The 22,695-nt window shown below is 36.5% G+C and overlaps 2 protein-coding genes across 4 annotated transcripts; one reads left to right on the top strand and one right to left on the bottom strand.

Moving 5' to 3' along the window:
- Nucleotides 1-99: 99 nt before the first annotated feature.
- On the bottom strand, nucleotides 100-4,992 carry ankrd33ab (ankyrin repeat domain 33Ab). The gene is made up of 5 exons (XM_067373545.1): nucleotides 4,723-4,992; nucleotides 3,621-3,750; nucleotides 2,874-3,014; nucleotides 866-1,705; nucleotides 100-109 (listed from the first exon to the last, which is right to left on the bottom strand). The coding sequence occupies exons 1-4, from the start codon at nucleotides 4,990-4,992 to the stop codon at nucleotides 867-869; spliced, it is 1,380 nt and encodes a 459-aa protein (XP_067229646.1). The 3' UTR covers nucleotides 100-109; nucleotide 866.
- On the top strand, nucleotides 1,537-22,570 carry arhgef25b (Rho guanine nucleotide exchange factor (GEF) 25b). Of its 3 annotated transcripts, XM_067373543.1 has the most exons (17): nucleotides 1,537-1,676; nucleotides 7,750-8,009; nucleotides 9,653-9,779; nucleotides 16,648-16,991; nucleotides 17,202-17,276; nucleotides 17,364-17,494; nucleotides 17,597-17,663; nucleotides 17,742-17,845; nucleotides 17,936-18,005; nucleotides 18,127-18,216; nucleotides 18,334-18,426; nucleotides 20,711-20,761; nucleotides 20,864-20,941; nucleotides 21,121-21,312; nucleotides 21,393-21,573; nucleotides 21,678-21,862; nucleotides 22,034-22,570. In XM_067373543.1, the coding sequence occupies exons 2-16, from the start codon at nucleotides 7,839-7,841 to the stop codon at nucleotides 21,857-21,859; spliced, it is 1,956 nt and encodes a 651-aa protein (XP_067229644.1). In that variant the 5' UTR covers nucleotides 1,537-1,676; nucleotides 7,750-7,838; the 3' UTR covers nucleotides 21,860-21,862; nucleotides 22,034-22,570. The 3 variants fall into 3 exon arrangements, with proteins under 3 accessions (XP_067229644.1, XP_067229643.1, XP_067229645.1); XM_067373542.1 differs by having other exon boundaries at nucleotides 21,678-22,570; XM_067373544.1 differs by lacking the exons at nucleotides 1,537-1,676; nucleotides 7,750-8,009; nucleotides 9,653-9,779 and adding an exon at nucleotides 14,867-14,993 and having other exon boundaries at nucleotides 21,678-22,570.
- Nucleotides 22,571-22,695: the final 125 nt, after the last annotated feature.

Here is a 22,695-nt window from a genome sequence, read left to right as displayed (position 1 = left end):
GCTAGATCTCTAATCCTGCATGGCTTTACTGCTGCTCTCAGGATGGCTGTTGCGTAACTGTGAGAGAGCAGATTACTGACTGTTCAGCCTCACGTTAGTCCCCGGCATTCTGTCAGAGATGATACACAGGTGGAAGAGAGTGTGAGAAAAAGCCTAATAAGACATTTTTTTGTGTGTGTACTACAGGATACATAGTTTATTCAATCATATTTACAGCATCTTACAACGGATCATACATATTTACAAACATAATACATGATCAAGTCAGTCATGATAGCATTTTGTTAAGAATTTACTCTGCCAAAAACAATTCAGAAGTTGCTGTAAAAAAACTCTAAATGTTCATTTTCTCAGCAGCTGAATTGTGGCTGCATGTCTGCTGTGGGATACAATAGTTTTGCAAATATGGAATATAGCATTTGAATATATATTTATGGAGAAGTTATGGTAAATTTGTTGTTTTTTAAATGTATTTGTATGAATAATCAAATTGCTCAATATATGAACTTAGATATTCAGTTCTGATTATGTTGGTGTTTGTTTAAATTCATTTATGAATTATCCTCATACTGTATAGGTCATCCAATCAGATATCTTTAACTCATTGCTTTAGCCTATGAGACTGACTGAAATGATCACAGATACATTTCCCCTTTAAACTGGCAAAAACAATAGGAAGTGATTTCGTGAGACAGGACTGCACCACTGAGGTTTCAAAATGCACTTGCTCTTTTGCGTTCTTCACTGCATTGCTTCACTGATTCCGCCATCAAGCATTGCTCCACACGCCATTACAATGAGGGCATCTACATCCTCACTGAGACTTAGAGCTTTAAAAGAGTTTAAAAGAGTTCAGAAATCCCACCTTAGTCATCATCAGTCTTTTTCTTTTTTCTTTTATCCTTCTCTTTGCTTTTCTTCTCCTTTTCTTTCTCTTCCTTTTCTTTCAGTGCTTTCTTCTCTTTCTTCTTCTCATCCTTGGCCTCCTTATACTTCCACTTTGGAGGCTCCAGGTAACCTTTTTGAGTTTTCTTCTTCTTCTGTTTCTTTGGGGTGGGCTCAGAGGATTTTGTGACTTTGATCTGTGGGACACAGCCTGAGGGGAAAACACTGTTGCGCCTTGACGCTACGCTACGAGGAATGAAGGAGCGCATACCGGACAGCACACTTCCACGCCTCTCTGTATCGGCACAGCAGGACACAGAGACGGACTCGACAGAGTGCATAGATGGAGAAGTGGAGGAGACGGAATTATTTCGATGGCATAACGAACTCTCCTCCAGCTCTTTCTCTGAGTGCTTCTGCATCAGCTCAGCCACAGCCAGCCGACGTTTACCTACCTGTGGAGGGCTGCTTGGGCAAAGCGGTCGTGTGGCCGTGGCTATGAGTGGGCTGCGTAGGCTGGTGGTCATTCGTACCATGTGATCCATGACACCATTTTCCTGTGGGTCACGTGGGAAACTGAAACTGAACGTACTCTTGAGATGATGAGTCAACTTCTGGCCTGCACTCTTTTGGGCTGTTGCTTTGCTGACCAGCAACTTAAGGCTGGGCCACTCTGGGACGTAGGTGTCACAGAACTGTTCGGCTGTGGGATGGAGTACAAGGTGGCGCAGACGTGTCAGTGTTTCAAAGCGACCTGTTTTCAGCGCCCAGTCACGTGCACATTTACCACGGTTGGTGTCTACAGCATTTACATCAGCACCTATGACAGAACAATACAGAGAATTAAAATATATTGCCAAAATCCTTAGCAGATATATTGTGTATTAGAGAGTTGCTGGAGGATTATGCTGGAGTAGTTGTGGTCTAATGGTTAGAGTCAGACTGGTAACCTGATGGTTGCAGGTTTGAGTCTCAATACCGGCAGGAACCCTTGAGCAAGTCCTAACCCCCAATCACTCCCTGGGTGCCACAGCAAAAATAGCTGCTCACTACTCACTACTCCTAATGTGTGTGCAACTGGATGGGTTAAGAGGAGAAATTCCAAGTATGGGTTATTATACTTAGCTTTCACATATCACTTAACAAATTTAAAGTCCGCATGAAGCGGAAGTTGCGATTCTTTTTTCTTCTCTACTGTGATGTCTATTTGAGTGAAACAGCATCTGAAATGAGAGGGCGGGACTTGATTTCGACCTTCAGGACCCTTGTTACATGTTACTGTAAGAACTTTATTTATTGAGGATGACGAGGGCGGTCAATGACACGAAACAGCGAGAGAGCGCACGAGAGAGACTGACTGACTGAAGGTGTGTGTCTGTTGGCGTGGAGCGAGCATTTTCAGTTCATTCCTATGGAAGTTGAGCCTCACGCCCATGCGTATATTAAGCATGGCGCTCAACTTCCATAGGAATTAATCTAAAAATGCTCTAGTCGCATACATTTTTAAAAAAATAATGAAGTGCACGAATAAATCATTGATGATAAATACTACAATATTCCATAAAAAAAAAAAAAAAAATTGTTGGCAATTTTGATTTCATGCCGATTTTAAAGGCTAGATCAAAATGTGCACACTGACAGAAGCCTGAGTAATTTAAAAAAGAATGTGGAAAGAGCAAAAGAGTCATCCCATTCAAAGTGAGGGATTAGTTAAGACGTACATTTATTTTAGGTAAACAAACAGAGTTTGTCTAAAATGCTGTTTCAGAAGTCACTTGTTCCAAATCTGGCCTGTTATTCTGCACCTTCCACAGATCTTACGCTTGGCTGCTTAATTAATCTAATAGGTGCTACTGAGGTGAACTGGGTCAAATTATGCCATTCTTGATTGGCTATGTTGGTCATTTGGTGACTTCTTAGCTCTTCCTAGTGATGTGATAAATCAATATATGGAATGCTCATATCTCAAAGATAATTCAGTTTCTAACCGTGCATTATAAGAGCTGCCACCACATCAGTCCTGCCCTGTATGGCAGCTTTAATGAGGGCAGTGAATCCTCTGTTGTCTCTGATCTCTGTCTCTGCTCCAGGGAAGTAATTCATGATGTAGTTACATATGGAGACATGACCTGTGTACAGAAAGATTTAGAACTTTTTACTTTGTATTTCTGAAGATATACAAAATAAAGAAATAGGGTCAATTCCCTAAACAGTAATTACTGGCTCATTTAATATGAAGTCATTGACATTCTTTTTGATACAAATCAATCTCTATTTTATGTAAATTATAGCACGTCCTGATATTGCTGAGTTAGATGCGTTCCTGGGTCAACATATTTTGTTGATCCTGGAACAACATTCTAGTCTGAAAATTTAGTCTTAACCCTATTCCTACCCCTAAACCTAACCATAAGTTATACTAAAAATCAGAGGGAAATGATAGATGAATAACACTCATGTAGAAGGACCAGTTCATGATTTTATCATACATAATCTGTAAACTTGTCCCTCAAATCTGATTGGTTGATTTGAATGTTGTTCCAGGATCAACAAAAATGTTGACCCAGGAACATGTTGAACTCAGCAATATCAGGCTATGCTAAATTATACTTATTGCACCATATTCACAAAACTCAACAATATTAGGCTGTAGTGTAACGCTATTACAGGATAAGGCAGGAGATCCTCTAACTATCATCAAAAAATGTGCATTGACATCACATGTTATAACTGACCAGCTTGAGCAGCGATCATTAGAGCAGTGTTGCCATCATTATCTTGGTGGTTGATGTCCAGATATGGACAGCCGTGCAGCTCATAAACAATTGGAAGAAAGCCTTTATATGCAGCCACCATCAGTCCATTCTAGAAGAGAGAATCATGTTATAAGGACCTCTATCAGTCTACAGTTAAAAAGTTTAGAGACCACAGACACTCCACACCAACAGACAACACTTTCATAATCAACCAAACCATAATATCACTGAGGCATGGGTATCTCAGGAGTTTCCATGATCAAGTGTTTTTACAATAAGGTCTGTTAACATTACTTAAATTGACTTTCACAAGCTGTTAAATTTCAAAGTAAATGCAGTAATACCTCAAATATGAATTGTGAAAACTGTTGTTAACAAGTTGCTAGATAAGGACTGCAATGGTTGTCCAAGTTGGTAGTTCACTGTTAAAATACTAAACATAAAAGTCTCTTCAAGAAATGTTAACCTCAGACCCCATTTTACTCATAAACATTTGAAACTCCCAAAGGAAACCATGTTGAAATAGCCTTTATGGGTGACCTACAAATTTACTTAAACATCGCCCCTACTTTATATTAGGTGGCCTTAAAATACTATGTCCTTAACCGTTTGATACAATATACTTATACTTACAATACTTATATATATATATATATATATATACACACACACACATATGGATGCATAGTAATTTCATTTAAAGTACTTAAAATTTGTTGTTGCATTGTTTACTCCTCTTCTAACTGTAACCCAAACCCTTACCCCAGAACCCCCCTTACTCCTAACCTCAAACTAAGCAGTAAATGTGAATTTTCCAGAACAATATATAGTTACATAGTAAATCCATAGTCTTGTAGGTATTTAGTACATAGTTAAGGCCAAAGGTTGACCAAAGCATAATTGGTTGACAATGATGTTATATTTTGAATGCCATGTTGACAAAACTTATCTATTTTTAATGGACTACCTAAATCTTTTATAGCTGACTCCTAAAAACACTATTGCCAGAGTAACTGACTTGTCTGCTCTGTGATTAGACAGTCAGTCTCATGCTCTTTAATACTAATCTGCACAGTCTTACCCAGCCATTAATGTCAACTTCCATGACCTCATCTCGGGTCACACCACGTTCCAACACTCTCTTCAATGCTTCTGCATCATTTTGGACACAAGCCTCATATAGTGTGTTGGCAGTTTCCTTTTTCCCATCCTCTCGTTCATAATCAGGGAAAACAGAGTCATCAGAGAGCAAACTTCCAGAGTCAGACTCGTCCAACAATGAGATTTCATCGTCATTGGGGCCGGACCCCAGGTTTGGGTCCACCAAGGCAGAGCTATGAACTGCTGCCATGTTTCAAGAGTTCAATCTCGCCTACACCATCATTGCTGGCATTTGAGGAAAGTGTTCCAACACAGTTGTAGTAGGTCTGCAACTTGAGGTGAAGGAATGCACTCCAAGTGTTTATGGCCCCTGAGGTAAACAGACCAACAGAGATAAACCACAAGGCTCTCTAACCAAGCAAAAGTACCATCATAAAAATAATGCATTTGTAGCAATTGCAACTATTGCCATTTAATTGACTCAAAAGCTTTCAATGCAAGAAAATTGGGAGTTTTAATAGCTCTGGATTTAGCCTGGGAGAACTGTGCTTTAATTGTCAGTGCTAAATTTGGCCTGCTCAGGCTTAAAATACACAGATACCCGTAAACAGGCTTACGTACACTTTAAAAGCATGTTACCTCAGTGAACTGTAGCATAAATATATCTAAACAGCTAATTTAAATTGTAAAACATATTTAGTTTTACAAAACTGGTATTTCAATTTCTCAAAACAACAATAAATTAAACATTTCTCCAGTTGTGCACATCACATAGAAAAATACAATCCAAAGATTACAACAATAAAGCAAAAAACATTCTCTTTAGAGCTCCAGTGAACCAATATGAAGACAATCAGATGTTTTTTTTTTCTTATTTAACATAGAGATTGATCAAATATGGAGTATAACTCACCTGTGTCCACCTTTCAGAAGAAAAGATGAGTCTTCGGTGAGAGCTGCTATACCTTTAATCAACTCTCACATCCTTATTATCAGAAACCTCAGCTCCCAGAAAATACTAAATACTAAAACTACACTTAAAGCCTACACTTATATCCATGTGTGTGTGTGTGTAGTATAAGATCATAGAGGGGTGTATACATGCTCCGTAGACTGACTAATGCCTTTCAGGATCAGAAAGGACTCAACATAGGCACTCAGAGCGTAATCACCTTTCACACACGTGCACAAACACACACACACACACACACACACACACACGTTTGTTTTTGTGAATTGTGGGGACTTTCCATAGGCCGCAATGCATTTTATACTGTACAAACTGTACTTTCTTTCCCCCTACCCTACCCCTAACCCTAAACCTAACCATCACAGGAAACTGTGCACACTTTTATTTTCTCACAAAAACATCATTTAGTATTTTTATTAATTAATTTACATTGTGGGGACCGGTGGCTGGTCCCCACGATGTAGGTGAACTCAGGTTTATATTACATCGTGGGGTCCCCACAATGTAATATAAACAAACTCACACACACACACACGCGCACACATACATTGGGTTTCCATGTTTTATGGGGACTTTCCATAGACATGATGATTTTTATACAAACTGTAGATATTATGTCCCTTAACACTACCCCTAAACACAGCCCTTATAGAAAACTTTCTGGATTTTTACATTTTCAAAAAACATAATTTAGCATGAATTATAAGCAGTTTTCCTCATGGGGACCAAAAAAGGACATTTTGACATTTACTTAGCACAATCTAAAAGGGGACATTCCATAGATTTCTATGCAGCTAGTTATAAATACTAAAACCTAACCCTAACCCACACCCTAAGTGAAAACTTTCTGCATTTTTACTTTTTATAAGTTTTTATATAACACACTTATGCTGATGAAGTTACACATATGTGTTTCAGGACTGTGTTTTTGTCTTATATATTGCTTGTTTTATGTCACAGAGACCCTGAATTCAGTTATATGGAATGTGAAGGTTTCATTGATCAGATTTCAAGACAGAGGGACGTACTTTGTTGACAAAAATGTCCTTACATGACCAGGTTAAATGTTTATCTGGTAATTAACACTTGCCTCTCTAGATGTCAAAATAAGACAATCCATCTCTATAAAGCAGTCTCACAACAATGTCTCTGATTAATGTGGCACAATTAAATATCAATCATCATTACGTAATTAACACCAATGTCAGTAGTACAACAACCTATAAATATTTTGTGCTGAATGCAAATGAACAGGCTCAAAAAAAGATAGCACTTTATGCAGAAATTTACTTCAAACAAAACTGCAAGCTGATTTGATTAAATTCTTGTGATTCTGAAGGGACTGATAAAATCTTAAATAACTCTTTTATTAACAAAACATCCTAAGTAGGCTACCAAAATTATAGATATACAAGCACATAATCAGACATAGTATCCTAACGAATAAAAACTAAAGCAACACAAAATACAAAGTAATAGAATACAATTAGAATAGAATTTGCAGCTGTACAGAACTGCATGAAAGAGAATGGAGAAAGCAACATTTTTAATACTATTTTCATATAACTGAACTAACTGAATGTATTATTAATGTTTTTAAGCATAATCTCTTATCCTTAAACTTAACCCTCATAGGACTTTTTTTATTTTTTACTGCATTTCTATATTTAACACACTATTTACTATGTTTATTAAATTGTTTTCCTTATGGGGACAACTAAGGATAATAGATCTAGATCTAAGTATCCTTCCTTGAACAAGTACCCTCTGCCCACAACAAGCCTTTCACTTCCAAAAACCCATACAAACACATGTACATTGTTTTCATGTCATGTTGGGGACCTCCCACTGACTACTTGTTCTAAATTTAAGTTACCCTAGGGAAGAACCCTAATCCTAACCTTTGGGACTTGTACATGTTAAATAAACTTTATTTAATTCCTTTATTTTTGGAGGTTTGAGATTGGAGGTTTGTAGGACAACATGTTGAGCCCTTTCTCTTGTTTCCACACATTGCTCTCTCTCTCTCTGGCCCAGGGAGGTTAAGATGGAGCAAGAGGGTGTTGGAGAAACGGGAGGGAATGGGTGGTGAACAGAAGAAGGAGAGAAGATAAGAATGCGTGTCAATGAGTCAGGAAGACACAACACAACACACAGTCAAACATTTTCCTTCATCCATTTGGAGACCAAGAAAGAGCAAGATGAAGAGTTTGGCCAAGCTTCAGGGAAACCCAGAGCAACTGCTGATATCTTTATCAAACACTATCCCATCCTTGGCCCTGAGTAACCAGCGCTGGGTGAGCAAACACACACTCACACACGTTTACTTTTAAATGGGAACATATTTAACATAAACATTGTTTTTTAGTACATTTTTTTTTTTAAATGATCAATTTTAAGGTCACTTTTTTTCCCTCTCGAACTATAGTGTAGTGTAAAGTATACACACACATAATATTGACTACTATTAAATACAAACACATCAAAAAACTGAAAAATATTCAATTGTTTTGAGGCCTTATTTAGTGTGGCTGTTATTGTGTATTGCATTGTGTCTTTTGGTATATTCCAAACACATTCCAGACGTCTGACAGGACAGAGATAACCAGATTTTGACAGTGCGTTCAAAGTAAGCAAGCGCTTTCTACATGAATTTTATGTCACTTTCAAATCAATGGCTTATGAACGATTTACATGGAAAGGACTATATATTACAATTCCCTAACACTGCCCTACTAAATGATAAGTATATGGGTAGTTGATGTCCATACATGTATTTACATCAACTAAATCATTTTAATCACCTTTTAAGTGTCTTGTGATTGTCCTGTAGTGTAAAAATGAATAAATATTCCATGCAGTCTCTCAATTAATATGAGACCAAAAGAACTGCATTGTAGCTAATACACTAATACATAATATGCATTAGCAAAATGTAGTGTCAGGACATGTCAAATACCCTTATCTTGACTATTTTAATCAGTGCACTACACTTACACAATTTTTTATTTCTCTGTTTGTGTGAATGCTTTAGCAATATTGTAATAACTTACAATCATGTCAACTTTGTTAACTCAGACCCACACACACAGAATACCAGTCTCAAAACCAGAGTGATTGAAAGCAGACCTGTCTCTTGTTTTATGCCTAAGGGATGTTTCTTATTTTTACTTATCTTTGAAAGGCTTTTTTGGCGTTCTTCGTACTTCCTTAAACAGAAATTGATTACTTCATGGTTAAGACTAAAGCCCTCAATAGAAATCTGCCAAACTTGTCACAACAAGTCATCAGCTCAATACTGACATACAACTAGGCCAACCTGCCAAATGTTTACTGCAAATAAAGGAAGCAAGCAAAAAAGATAAGACTTCCTCCAGTACAATGTACTTTGGATGTATTCCTAAAGTAGATAGAAAAAAACATTTTGTTGTCTGGAATGTTTGTATATGGTAATACATGTAGATATATACCAAAGAAAGTAAAGCCTAAACAGTGGCACAAATTAGTCATTTATTTAGATTGTCAATGAATTCATATAGATCTTAATAGAAAGGTGTTTTTTTGTTTGTTTTTTATGAAAATGTCATGGTACCACTTGTAGTATTATCTTTAAGTAACACTGATTTATATAAATATTTAAATCAGTAATCAGAAATTGAAGAGAATTACCATTGAGAACTCAAATAAGGTACTGTGTATTTAGGGGGAAATGGTCCTAACAATAGACTTAATTTTGTTCATACAAAATACATATTTTTTCTTTTGATTTTGGGGTGAAATTCTTTCTCAAGACTTGTCTTGTCAGTCTAATTTGAGGAGGTATGTGGTCTTGAATTGCTCAGGTATGGACATGCATTCACTGCTGCTGTGATAGTAACGCTAGTTACAGCTCTGCCCCTTCAGAGCTGACGGATAACACTAACTTTTATGACCCGTCCAGATCCAAGAAAGCAATGAAGGGTGTACTTTACTGGAAGACAGCCGGAGTTGTTCAAAGAAAGGCGCAGAATTGGAAACTGCAGAACAAAGCTGGAACTCAAGACCCAAACGCATACCTGAGGGCAAAGGTGAGGAGTCAAACATACCTTCTTTTTTTTTTACTGAACATGAATTCTTTGTCACACATGAAAACAGTCTTTAACTGACTCCTCACCTAGTGCAAGAAAAATAAATAAATAAACAAATGAATGAATATAAACTCTGTCAGTTTGTATCTGTTAAAGTATGGTTTAAAGAGCAAAACCAACAGTTTTAAAGCCCAAAATCCCACACATTTTCAGTTAAACCAACTCCAAATGTAAATTTAATGGAGATGACCATGAGATAACCTTATCTGGGAAAACATGGTTTATCTTCCGGCGAATATTTCACTACAAATGTAAGTCTAAGATGCTAAAATAATTAGGCTAACTGAATGAGAAAAGAGAGACTCTTCATTAAAAGTTTTCCCTGATGTTTCTCCACAAGATGGCAATATTGGGTACTTTTTTTTAACTAGAGAGATTTGTAGTAGACTTTTTGACGTCTGTCGTGTTGCACGCGGTGAAGAGTTCTAGCTTTTCTGACCTCCAACATTCAACCATTCGACGCACGCACCCGAGAACTGCTTTGTGTTAATCCATCTGACCTGCACAGGACAGCACTGCACTCCAGGTCGCGTTATCTTTTAAACTAGAGTTGAACACACAAACGCGGGTACCTTGGCTTCAGACCTCCTCACATGTCCGCTTTGTTGCTTACATCTTCGTTTTCTGCTGTTTTTATTGGCGTTTTTCATGGTCTTCTTCAATTAGTTCCAAAAACGCACTCATATTACTTTAAGTGTTGCCAACTGCTTTCAATTGAAAGTAGCTAAAACTGTTAGCTAAATGTCACTAGATGACATCATAATGGCAAATTCATCTTTTTAAATATGAATATAGATCAGTGGGCAAAATAACAATCTATATAAGGTTTGTCCAAGAAGTTGCCATTTGTCTCTAAACTTTTGACAAAAGTCTCAAAAGGCGCTGAGAAGTCACTAAAGCGTGCTAAAATCGCTAAATTGGCAACACTGATTACTCTTGAATGGTAGAAATTGCAATAAGTCCCGCCTTCTAAATAAAAAGTAAAAGGTGTGTTCGACTTAAAGCGGCACTGTCACTTACGAAGCCATTTCACTCAGATTGGATAAATATGGAAGCTTGTTTCCGCCATGAAATAAAAAAGGTAATTGTGACTTTTTAATCTTTTTTTTTTCCTCAAAATTGCAAGATATATACTAATTGCAAGTTATAAAGTCAGAATTGCATGATATAAAGACAGAATTGTTATAATGTCAAGTTGTGAGGTGAAAAAGACATGTTTTTTTCTCTGAATTGCGAGATTTCTCGGTTTTGACTTTAGAATTTGCAATTGCAATGTTATAAAGTCAGAATTGTGAGATAAACAATTCTGAGAAAAAAAATTAAGAATTATGAGTTATAAACCCGCAATTCTGACTCTATAACATGCAGTTGCGAGTTTATATCACTCGATTCTGACTATAACTTTAGCTGTGTCCGAAACCGCTCACTAGTGTATGGCATTTGAGTGCACTATATCTGTATGGAGTGAGCGAAATGAAGTAAGTTAATTCGGACGCTGAAGTATACACTGTGCGTCGGAGATCTCAGAAACGGCTCGACACGCGATAATTTTATCCTACATGTTATTTACATTATAAAACAATGTTAATAACGATAACAATCATAATGACTTCATTTTGTAATCATACATGCCTCTGTGGCAGCTTTGTAGTTTAATCGATTGTATAATTTTTTTGTCATGCTTAATGTGTTCATAATCATTTAATACTATGAAATACTGCAAACAAAAATAAACACATTAACAAGTGTACATCATTTCATGTTTTTAGCCTTTTTAATAAAGTTGTTAGAAACTCTCACGCTCACAGATTAAGTGTTCTTTGAGCGCCCTCAGGCGACCGTTATGATTTGAATACGCTACATGATTAACGAATTTTTTTAAATCATCCACTAAATTATCACCTTTTAAAGTTTAATGAGTTAACAGTGCCACAAATTATTAAAACACATTGCTGTTAGTAAAACACATTAAATTGATTTAATGCCTACATAATATTTTAATAAAAAAAATAATATTTTTATTAATATAATTTCATTTTTTAAATTCATCTATATAATAATGTCACCCTACATTTTAGTAGGTTTTATTCAAGTAGTGATTAAAAAAAAAAGGTTTAAAATAGTGAATTATAGTGAATACATAGTGCTTCAGTGTACATGGAATGTACACTCGAAATCAGAGAGAATTGTGGGTATAAAGTAGTGAACGAATGTAGGGAATGAAGTCGTTCACTCAGAATTCGGACACCACGACACCCGATATAGTGGACTATATAGTGGATAGGGAGCGGTTTCAGACACAGCTTTTGAGTTTATACAAAGACTATAGAATAACACAAGACGTGTCACTCGTATTGTTTTGAACGGGAGAAAGTGTAACGCGCAATATGGCGGAATAAGTCCTGCCTTTCAAATAAGAGCAAATCGCCGACTGGTAAAGTCATCGCGTCACTGCAGCAGCCGTTAGAAACACCGGTTTCTATAGAAACAGTCAGACGCGCGCCTCTGAAACATGGCAGGATTCGAGCGTTTGTTGTCAGATTTCAAATATGAAATGTAATCGTAAGGTTGGCGAACAGTTTTGGAGAATTTGATGTTTCCCCATTCAAAGAGATAGGGCATGATGCCCAGGATGCCCGAGAGGCGTTTCAAAGATAGCCGCCGAGTGAAATGACTTGTCTTAAAGGGAGAAAAAGACTTTATAACTTGAAATTGTGAGTTTAAATCTTGCTGTTCTGAGAAAAAAGTCAGAATTATGACATGCAAACTCACAATTGTGATAAAAAAAGATGAAAATTCTGACAAATTTTTAAAATTTAGTGGTGGAAACAAGCTTCTATAGCTATATGTGCGTCACAATAAGCAAGAAAAGACTGTTGAAACTTCCATTTAATGCCGCCTTTAACTGTTCCTCCCCCATTGTCGCTAAAATAAGATTAAATCAATTAGCAAAAGAAAAGACAACAATGGACAAAATCAAGTCCTACATTTTGTCTTTTGAGAAGCCATTTTACTCACATAAATAGGCTTGTTTGAGATGAGCAAATTCTGCGCAGAACCGATCACCGGTGATCACCGCGAGATGCATGCCGGTTAGAAATGTGTCCGTGGGTGGGCCGCCTTGCTCTGATGTCATGCCGACGTGTGTCAAAAACCTCTCGCGAGTGCGAGGCGGACATGTCGGATTCTGCAGTCGAGCGCAGTTGCTCTCCACCGACTGCGCTGACCAAAAGCACGATGGGAAACGACTTGCTGACGACACAGCTTAAAGCTTATTGGTTTAAACAACCGTGGTGTATTGATCTGATTTAAAATGTTTGATTTTAAAACTCTAATATCATGTTTTTATGTGTAAAAATAATGTGTGAATATTCCCAAACTCTCTGACACAGTGATCTCTCTATGGGTTATGCGAACGTCATTTATAAAAAAAATATATAAAAACATGTCTATAATTAAAGTAAAAATGATTGATACACACATCTTTCGAATGGAAATAAATGACAAGTACTTTGGGTGTATTCATTATGTTTATTTTCATATAAAAGCAACAGAGCTTAAATTACATCCAGTTTATCAGCAACACAGCGCACGAGTGTGAATCCCGCGATATCCGCCTTTGATCTCGTAGGTTCTGATCCACTGCGAGAACAGAGAACTGTTCGTCTTGCCTGCACTTTTTTCACTCCTCCCCTAACTGCAGCCGCCTACTCTCGGCTGAACTTCAGGCGAGGCTAGGCGCATCTCAAACAAGCCTAATGTCACGATAGAGTGCCCCAGGGATGACGCGTTTTTGTAGGCAAAACCCGGAAGCGAGTTAGCATTTTAGGACTTCCGGTTCCAACGCCGTAAAGTCTATGGGTTTTTTGAATGGGTTTTTGCTAAATCGCCTGAAATAAGGTCTGTGGTTAACAAAGCCTCTAAATACTTTCACGTTTTGATCTATGACATAAAACACACCAGTTATAACCCACTTGTGATTTTTTTTTTTTTTTTACTTTTACTGTGTCTTAAAAACGGCGGTTGCTAACAATTTGCTAAAAGGGACTACTTCCTTTGGTGGGGACTTTAGACGTCATCATGACAAACAGGACATTTGGACAGCATTTCTCATGAAAAAGTGGATAAGTATTCATACACAGCGTAGATCATAATCAGTGAGCATGTTTTTAAATAGAGTTGTTTTCTAAATAAAGTTTGAGGACGCTTGGCGGTGACGACGTTGATCCGCGACCATGGTGTGCTGTAGTCCGTTTATAGCCTACTGTTAGCCTTTTATATCTGACGACTTTATTTAGGCTTCAAAATCTATAAATGTTGTGTTCACTTGTAAAGATTATCTTGATAGACAAAACGTGTAAGTGTCATAACCCTTTGTTAAACACAGCTTATTTTCTGCGATTTTCCAAAAGTCTATGGGAAAAATGAATAGGCTTTCAGTCGAGGGAACCCGTGCGCCGCTAACTTCCGGGTTGGCCTACAAAAACACGTCATCCCTGGGGCACTCTATAGGGAAGAAAAGATGTTCCCAAAATAATAATAATAAAAAAATCACCCTCTATTTTCTAAAAAAATAAAAAATATATATAACATTTTATAAAATCTAAAATGATTAATGTAAATGTTTAATTGAAAAAAAACTGACAGTGAAATTTTTTATCAAAATGTCATAACATGACAGACTTCTCCAATCATTTGTCCACTGATTTCATGGTGACTTTATCAGCAATAAAGTCTCCTGTTGTCTCTCTATTTGAGAGACAGATATTATTAATGGGCAAGTGAACTGTACACTGGCAGTGGAGGAAAATGAGGAGCCAAAGAAATTAACCACATCCCCCTCCACATCCCTATTCTTTCACTCTGACCCTTCTCATTGCCTCCTGGAAGGTGAAGAGGCATGATGTGACAGTGGATCTATGTGGATAAAAGCAGGGATTATACAGATGTTGCGTGTGAATTCAGAGCTCAGGGATTACTTCTGAACTGGGAATAGGAGTGTGTCTCCCTGTAAACATCCATGCAGTAGGGTTATATTATACGGCAGTGTTTACTCTGCTGGTATGAAGGGGCATCGTGCTCCACGGCTGTGTGGCTGTGTACGCTTTTGTCAGAAAGTTTTGGCCAGGTGTGATTGCTGCTTCAGACAGCAAGGTAAGAGATCCATTAATCTATGTTGCTCTGTCACTTTTCACGATAGTCAACTTGTCAGATCTCTTTGAATATTATTTGTATTTGCATTGTGTTAGGCTTTGATATTTTTAAGGGATGAATATTCCGAATATGTGCCTAACATACTTGATTAGACCAAAAAAAACATTACTTGATATTTTACATATTATGGAGCTTGAAAAGGATTCGTTGCTTGGAAACTGAGTGTATTAATTGCATTGTTCTGCTGCTTCTTCAGACCTGCAGTTTGTAAAAATTATGTTAAAATGATTTCTTAGCATTGTTATTTTGTCAGTATCATTTTACACAGATTATCTATTGAAATGTTTTATTTCTGGTGCATTTTATGTGTGTGTGTGAATGGTTGTTTTATAGGTTATTGCAGGATTATTGTGACCTTTTAGAAACAGCTAATCCATGCACAGAGAAAAAGTAGAGTCCATTCTGTTCTGTCCCTTATTCTCTCTCTCAAAGTTTTTCCTTTTCTTTTGCCCTTCAGATAGGGCATATTTCTCCCATTTTGTGCTGTAAAGCTTTTAAATCGGGGAAAAAGCCAAACCATTTTAAGCTGTATCATCTGCTTATAAGGCAGAATCTCTTCCATGAGCTGCCAGCTATATTTATATTCCACCTTTCATGACTATGTGGAAAATTCAGCAAAAATAACTGCAAGATGAATATTAGTGGTGAAACTGGAAATTCCCTTGTGATATAATCGTTTTACTCTCTGTCTCTCCAATTCTCTCCTTATTGCACAATATACACTACTATTCAAATGTCTAGGGTCAGTAAGATTTGTTTATTTATTTAATTATTTATTTTTTTGAAGTAATTGAATACTTTTATTACGCATTAAATTGATCAAAAGTGACAGCAAATAGCACCAAATCAGCATATTATAATGATTTCTGAATGATTATGTGAAACTGAAAACTGGAGTAATTATTCATTTTAAAGAATATATGAATAGTTGTTTTAAATTGTAATAATATTTCATAATATTTTTGTTTTTACTGTATTTGTAATTAAATAAATTCATTGCCTTGGTGAGCATAAGAGGCTTTTTTATTATTAAAAAATCTTAGAGACCCCAAATTTTCTTTTTGAATGTTTGTGAATTTAGCAACAATAAATGCAACAGTAAAAACCTGTTAATTGGAAAAAATGTCAATATGTTTAATTTTACTGTTAAGTACTTCAATATATGTTTTTAATTTATAATTTATTATAAAAATCTATAATAATAAATAAGTAAAATGATAATAAATAATTAAATAAAAACAGAAAAAGCACTTTATTTATGGCAAAAGAATGGCCATATATAAAGTAATGGGAAATAAAGGTCACTTCTAATGAAATGAGGTAAGTCTACTACCCGTTTTATCATGGTGGTTGTCAATACAATCAAGTTAAAATCATTTAATCATGCATTTAGTTATAATCTGTTATATTTGTTTATAGATCTAAAAATGCCATCCACTAATTTGTCAAATGTTCAGAGCACAGCCTCCATTTTTGCTTTAGCACAATTTTTTCCTCCTGTTTCAGCTCCTGTTTTTCGGAAGCGTCGCTTTAAAGATCTTCTATTATCTCTCTCTTTCTTTCTCTCTCTCTCCCTCTGTCCTGGCCTCTGTAGAGTCTTACACGTTGACAGAGCTGGGTGATGTCTCCTTGCCTACTGATACACCTTCGCCCTCTGCTTCCATTGATGACCTCTCTCCAATCTCACCCAGCAATAATCAGCCTCCTTCCTCTAGACGGCCATCTACCACATCTACCCGCTCTCTCAAGGCCCTCAAGAGATGGTTGAGCAGCCCAGTTCGAAGGCTGAGTCTGGGAGGAGGTGGCAAGGGTCAGAGCTCAAAGGTCATTCAGAGCCCAGATGGGTCAGGCTATATGTTTCTACCTCACTCACCTGCTCAAAGCCCATTGAGCCCAACAGAGAAGTCCAAAAAACTGCCTCACTCCTACAGATCTCTGGTATGCACATAATTTACACTACTGTTTAAAAGTGTGGGGGCAGTAAGGTTTTTTGATAACACTTAGTAAGGTTTCATTAGTTAACATTAGTTAACATAAAAACGTTTGAATGGTAGTGTATATCACAGAGAGAGAGGGAATAAGTGTATTTTTTTATACTGTATATATACTACTAAAACCGTACACACACTCTTGTCCTGTGGCATGCAGAACTGTGGTGAACTTTCAGGGCCAACATCTCCTGACAGTCCCTATTACCCAAGATACCTAAATGATCTCTTGCAGGTACTACACAACACTGATTACTGGACAGTACTGAATAATTTTACTTAACTGATTTGTGCTTGTGATGGCTAATGAGTCCAATTTCAGAGGCATCAGTCTTGCGATGTGCATTCTGGGAGATGGGAGGGAGATGCCTCCTTGACTGATGAGACACTTGTACAGTCGCTGAGCCTAGAGGATGAAGAGCAGGAGAGAAGAACTGCCTTAGAGAAAAGCATGTAGGCGTTTGATTGATGGTGACCTCAAACCCGTGGTTTCTGGAATAAAATGTTGTTAATAATCCTGCTCCAAATCTGACAAACCTCATATTTTACTCATAGATATGTGCTGGCAGAGCTGGTAGAGACAGAGAAGCTGTATGTGGAAGATCTGGGGCTTGTAGTGGAGGTAACATAAATACATTCAATATGCATAGAAGAGCTTAGTCATGCTCTCTTTTTAACTCTCATTTTCTCCCTTCTCCAGGGTTATATGGCTACAATGAAAAGTGTTGGGGTGCCTGAGTATTTGGCAGGAAAGGATAAAATAGTGTTTGGGAACATTCATCAGATCTATGACTGGCACAAAGAGTAAGTCACCTATTGATATGATCTGTGCCAGTTGAGACCTTCTTACAGCTCCTACCTTTATTTATCTTTTTTTTTTTTTGATTTGAACAGCTATTTTCTTGGAGAGTTGGAGAAATGTGTGTCTGAACCTGACCTGCTGGCACAACTTTTTATTAAACATGTAAGTCTTTGTTTTATTTCCTTCTTGTGAGTTAAACTGCTGATGATATTGTCAGTATATAATGCATTTGTATTACATAAATTTGCTGAGGAAAACATTTGTCTCTGTGTGTATTTCCCAGGAGAGACGGCTCAACATGTATGTGGTCTATTGTCAGAACAAGCCAAAGTCAGAGCATATTGTCTCCGAGTACATTGAAACCTATTTTGAGGTAATTTATGCTGAAATTAGGTAAAATCTGAGTGTAGTTATGTGCTGATGTTTACAATTTGGTGTATGAGGGACAAGGTCTTTCACTGTCCTGTACTCTTATTTTTTTATTTTGTAGGAACTGAGACAACAGCTGGGTCACAGACTGCAGTTAAATGACCTGCTCATCAAACCTGTTCAGAGAATCATGAAATATCAGCTGCTGCTTAAGGTGTGTTATTGTGAGCTTGTACAAAAGCTCAAAATAGCTGCTACTAATGGTGGACCTTTTTTTTTTTTTCACCTGTACTTTCAGTCTTTCTCTGTTTTCCTCTGTACACCAAACATGGTTTATGGCCATTGCTCGAATATTATTATAATTTTAAATAATTGTTTTCTATTATAATATATTTTAAAATGTAATCTATTCCTGTGATGGCAAAGCTGAATTTTCAGCAGCCATTACTTTAGTCTTCTGTGTCACATGATCAGATGTGACAGAAATCATTCTAATATGTTGATTTGGTGCTCAAGTAACATTTCTTATTATTATCATCATCATCAATGCTGAAAACGGTTGTGCTGCTTAATATTTTTGTGGAAACCATGATACTTTTTCTTAGGATTCTTAACAGCATATATTAAAGTATTAAAGGCACAATATGTAAGATATGTAAGATTGGATTTGGATTAAAGTATCCAAAAACCACTAGAACAAAGTTATATACAGTTTTTTTGTTGACTTGTGTGCTTACATTATCCCAAATGTTTCCAAGAATGTTTAAATTCATAGAAATAAGCAATTTTAACCAGGAAACAGACCGTGTACGTGCATCAATGACATCATACCCCCGTTACCCTCGATTTCCATGGAAACACCAAAGACGCTTTAATATATTATGTGTTTTATTAGACAGGTGAGCAACTGTTTGGATGGATACATTAATCGAAAGAAAACTAATCATGTTATATAGCTCAACACAGTAAGTCTTACTGTTTAAATCCCGTTTTCTAGATTTATAGTGAGTACCATGTTTTACCCTGCCTAATATCGATCTAGTTTACTGCAATGTGCATTAAGTGTCTCAGTAGCCACTGAGCAGAAGAAGCAGAAGCGGCAACTGCAGCATAATAAATGTTCCACTGCTCACGAATGTGTCACGCTCGTCTCTCATTAGCTATCGCTCCAGCTCTGCTTCATACTGCAGTAACGAACATAATTTCTGCCCGAGTCCTATCCCGATTCTTTTCCTCCGGCTATAGACATGAAGACAACACCTCCCATGATTGCATGAAATCAAGGTGTCATTAAGCTATGCCTTTGTTTTGAATAAGCAACCTCTAGTGGTGAAAACTGACATATTGTGCCTTTAATTTAAAAAAAAAAAAATCATACTGACCTCAAACATTTGAATGGTAGTAAATTATTCAGGGATTCCCATTAAAGATAGAATTACTTCAAATTCGTACTGTATAGCCAATATATATAATTATAAATCTTGTCAATGTATGGGCTGACATGAAGTTCATGGTATTTAGAAAAGTATTATGATAGCTTTTGTTGCTACTTATTGCTACTTATTAACGTTATTTGTAAGAAAATAAAATCAAACATGCCTTGTTTAACCCTGATATATAGATAAAAATGTTAATCACATCATTTTGCATATTTACTCTTGTCCTTCTTTACAAATTAAGGAGCTGAGTATGCCTGTTAGTACGGAAGAGGATTAGGGCCAAGCAATAATAAAAAAATAAAACCATCTCGAGATTAAAGTTGTTAAATTTCGAGAAAAACGTCGTTAAATTTCGAGAAAAAAGTCTATATAAAATGTTGAGAATAAAGTCATTTAACTACGAGAAAAAAGTCGTTAAATTACGAGAACAAATTCGTAAAATTATGAGATAAATGCCGTTAAATTTCAAGAAAAAAGTTGAGATAAAATGTTGAGAATAAAGTAATTAAATTATGAGAAAAAAGTTGTTAAATTACAAGAACAAATTCGTTAAATTACGAATTTGTTCTCATAATTTAAAGACTTTTTTCTCCTAATTTAATGACTTTATTCTCATAATTTAATGAGTTTTTTCTCAACATTTTATCTCAACTTTTTTCTCAAAATTTAACGACATTTTTCTCATAATTTAACAAATTTGTTCTTGTAATTTAACGACTTTTTTCTTGTAATTTAATGAGTTTATTCTCAACATTTTATCTAAACTTTTTTCTCGAAATTTAACGACATTTTTCTCATAATTTAACTAATTTGTTCTCGTAATTTAACGACTTTTTTCTTGTAATTTAATGAGTTTATTCTCAACATTTTATCTAAACTTTTTTCTCGAAATTTAACGACATTTTTCTCATAATTTAACTAATTTGTTCTCGTAATTTAACGACTTTTTTCTTGAAATTTAACTACTTTAATCTCGAGATGGTTTTATTTTTTTATTATTGCTTGGCCCTAATCCTCTACCATATGTTAGTATTCTACTTATATGCTATTTATTTACAGGATTTCTTGAAGTACTACACTAAAGCAGGCAGACAAACAGAAGATCTTGAGGTAGGTTCAGTCTGTACTGGCTTATAAAAGAAAGGAAAAGAGAATAAACTCTTTGGACATATTGAATTATTATTCTGTCTTCTTTTTGTGTCCTTATCACAGAGGGCAGTGCAGGTGATGTGTTTCGTTCCAAAGCGATGTAACGACATGATGAATGTTGGAAGACTACAGGGTTTTGAGGTAAAATGCACAAATATACTAGAGAAATGGTTTACTTCACCTTGGTAACCTTCAGTATCCAAAATGAGCAAAGCATGAGGCCATTATTTATACAATAATTATCTATTTATGCCATTTATAGTTCTTTTATATTTGTATTAGCTCTCTTACCTCTTATGTGAAGCTATATGGGTTCATAGGGTCAGCTGAGAGCACAAGGGAAACTCTTGCAACAGGACACCTTCACGTTCATTGAAAATGAGAACAGCATCCTCTCCCGTCCCAAGGAGAGACGGGTGTTCCTCTTTGAGCAGCTTGTCATCCTCAGCGAGCCAATTGACCGCAAGAAAGGCTTTTCCCTGCCAGGATACATCTATAAAAACAGCATCAAGGTGAGAAGCAGAGGAGAAAAAAGTGTGAGATTGTAGGTAAAATAAATATGAGGGTAAATGTTTATTTGTATCTTTCATAGATTAGTTGTTTGGGCATTGAGGATCATTGCCCAGATGACCCATGTCGGTTGGTGTTGACGTCTCGTAATGTAGATGGAAGCATGCACCGATTCATTCTTCGTGCATCAACTCCAGAAATCAGAATATCCTGGGCAAATGACATCATACAGATGCTGGAGACACAGCGCAACTTCTTAAACGGTAACATAATCATACTTTTCATCGACCGTTCTGTGACCTCGCCATAGATCAGAATTCCTAATGGACACTGTTCTCTTTTGTCTCCTCCATCAAACCCATCATAGCTCTGCAGTCTCCTATTGAATTCCAGAGAAAAGAAATTAAATCCCTCAGCCTGGGAAGGAACATGACAACATCACCCTCGCTGAACTCTGACCTGCGACCCTATAGCTCTGCCTCAATAGACCGCCAGGGTCTGCCCTGCCTGCGCTCCTGGAATTCTTCACAACCTTCCATGCCTCAGTGAAAGGTCAGCGCTTGCTGGATTGTGAAGTTATCATAATGTTTTCATTAAACGCCCCAAAAATGTCTATAGATCCATCTGGTCTCATAGCATTATATTTTGTAGTGTATTGGATTTCTGATTTTCAGCCTTCTGATAGTCCTGCAAAGGCACTTTCTCATCTTCTTCTGCCCCCAGCCCAAGCAATGGATCATCTGTTACCCTCAGGAGAACATTATAAGGAGATAAAGACTTGGTCCCTTTCCGAGTTAGTTATGTCCAATAAACAAAGACTGAATTTATTTAATTATTCATTGTAATTGAATTATTCTTCCGCCTGCCATTTCAATATGATAATTCACACAAACCATAAATCCAACACAACCTTCAGGGCCAAGTATTTTGAACCTACAAGACTACTTTTTCTGTTACCATAACAAAAAGTATGTGCTAAACTTTGCATTAGTGATATTATATCAAACTGATAATTCTGTATTGCTAAAATTGTGCATGGGAAAGTTAACTTATTCCTTGTTCCTAATGGTATATAATGTGACCCAGAAGAAGATTTTAGGCATTCAACATGTCCGGTTCTGTAATGTATACTTGATTCTCTTGTAAAAAGACAGAGAATATCAAGCTATCCAATGTATTACTTTTTCATATTGAATTCATAGCTGTTTCATAAGCATTGTATATTACTCTAGATTTTCGTTTTGAAAGCTGTCAATTAAAAGATTCTCAAGTTATCCCAGACTTCTGTATGTCTACTACAGTATATTCTAACTTTACTCACCATACAAGGTTTACACAGTTCTTCAGGAAGACAGAAGACATGACAAATGTTATCACCAAAGCCT

This window comes from Chanodichthys erythropterus, chromosome 21, assembly GCF_024489055.1.
Source record: "Chanodichthys erythropterus isolate Z2021 chromosome 21, ASM2448905v1, whole genome shotgun sequence".
In the NCBI taxonomy this organism is placed as follows: Eukaryota; Metazoa; Chordata; class Actinopteri; order Cypriniformes; family Xenocyprididae; genus Chanodichthys; species Chanodichthys erythropterus.
Note: the sequence above shows the minus strand (reverse complement) of the source record. Positions and strands in the feature narration are given on the sequence as shown.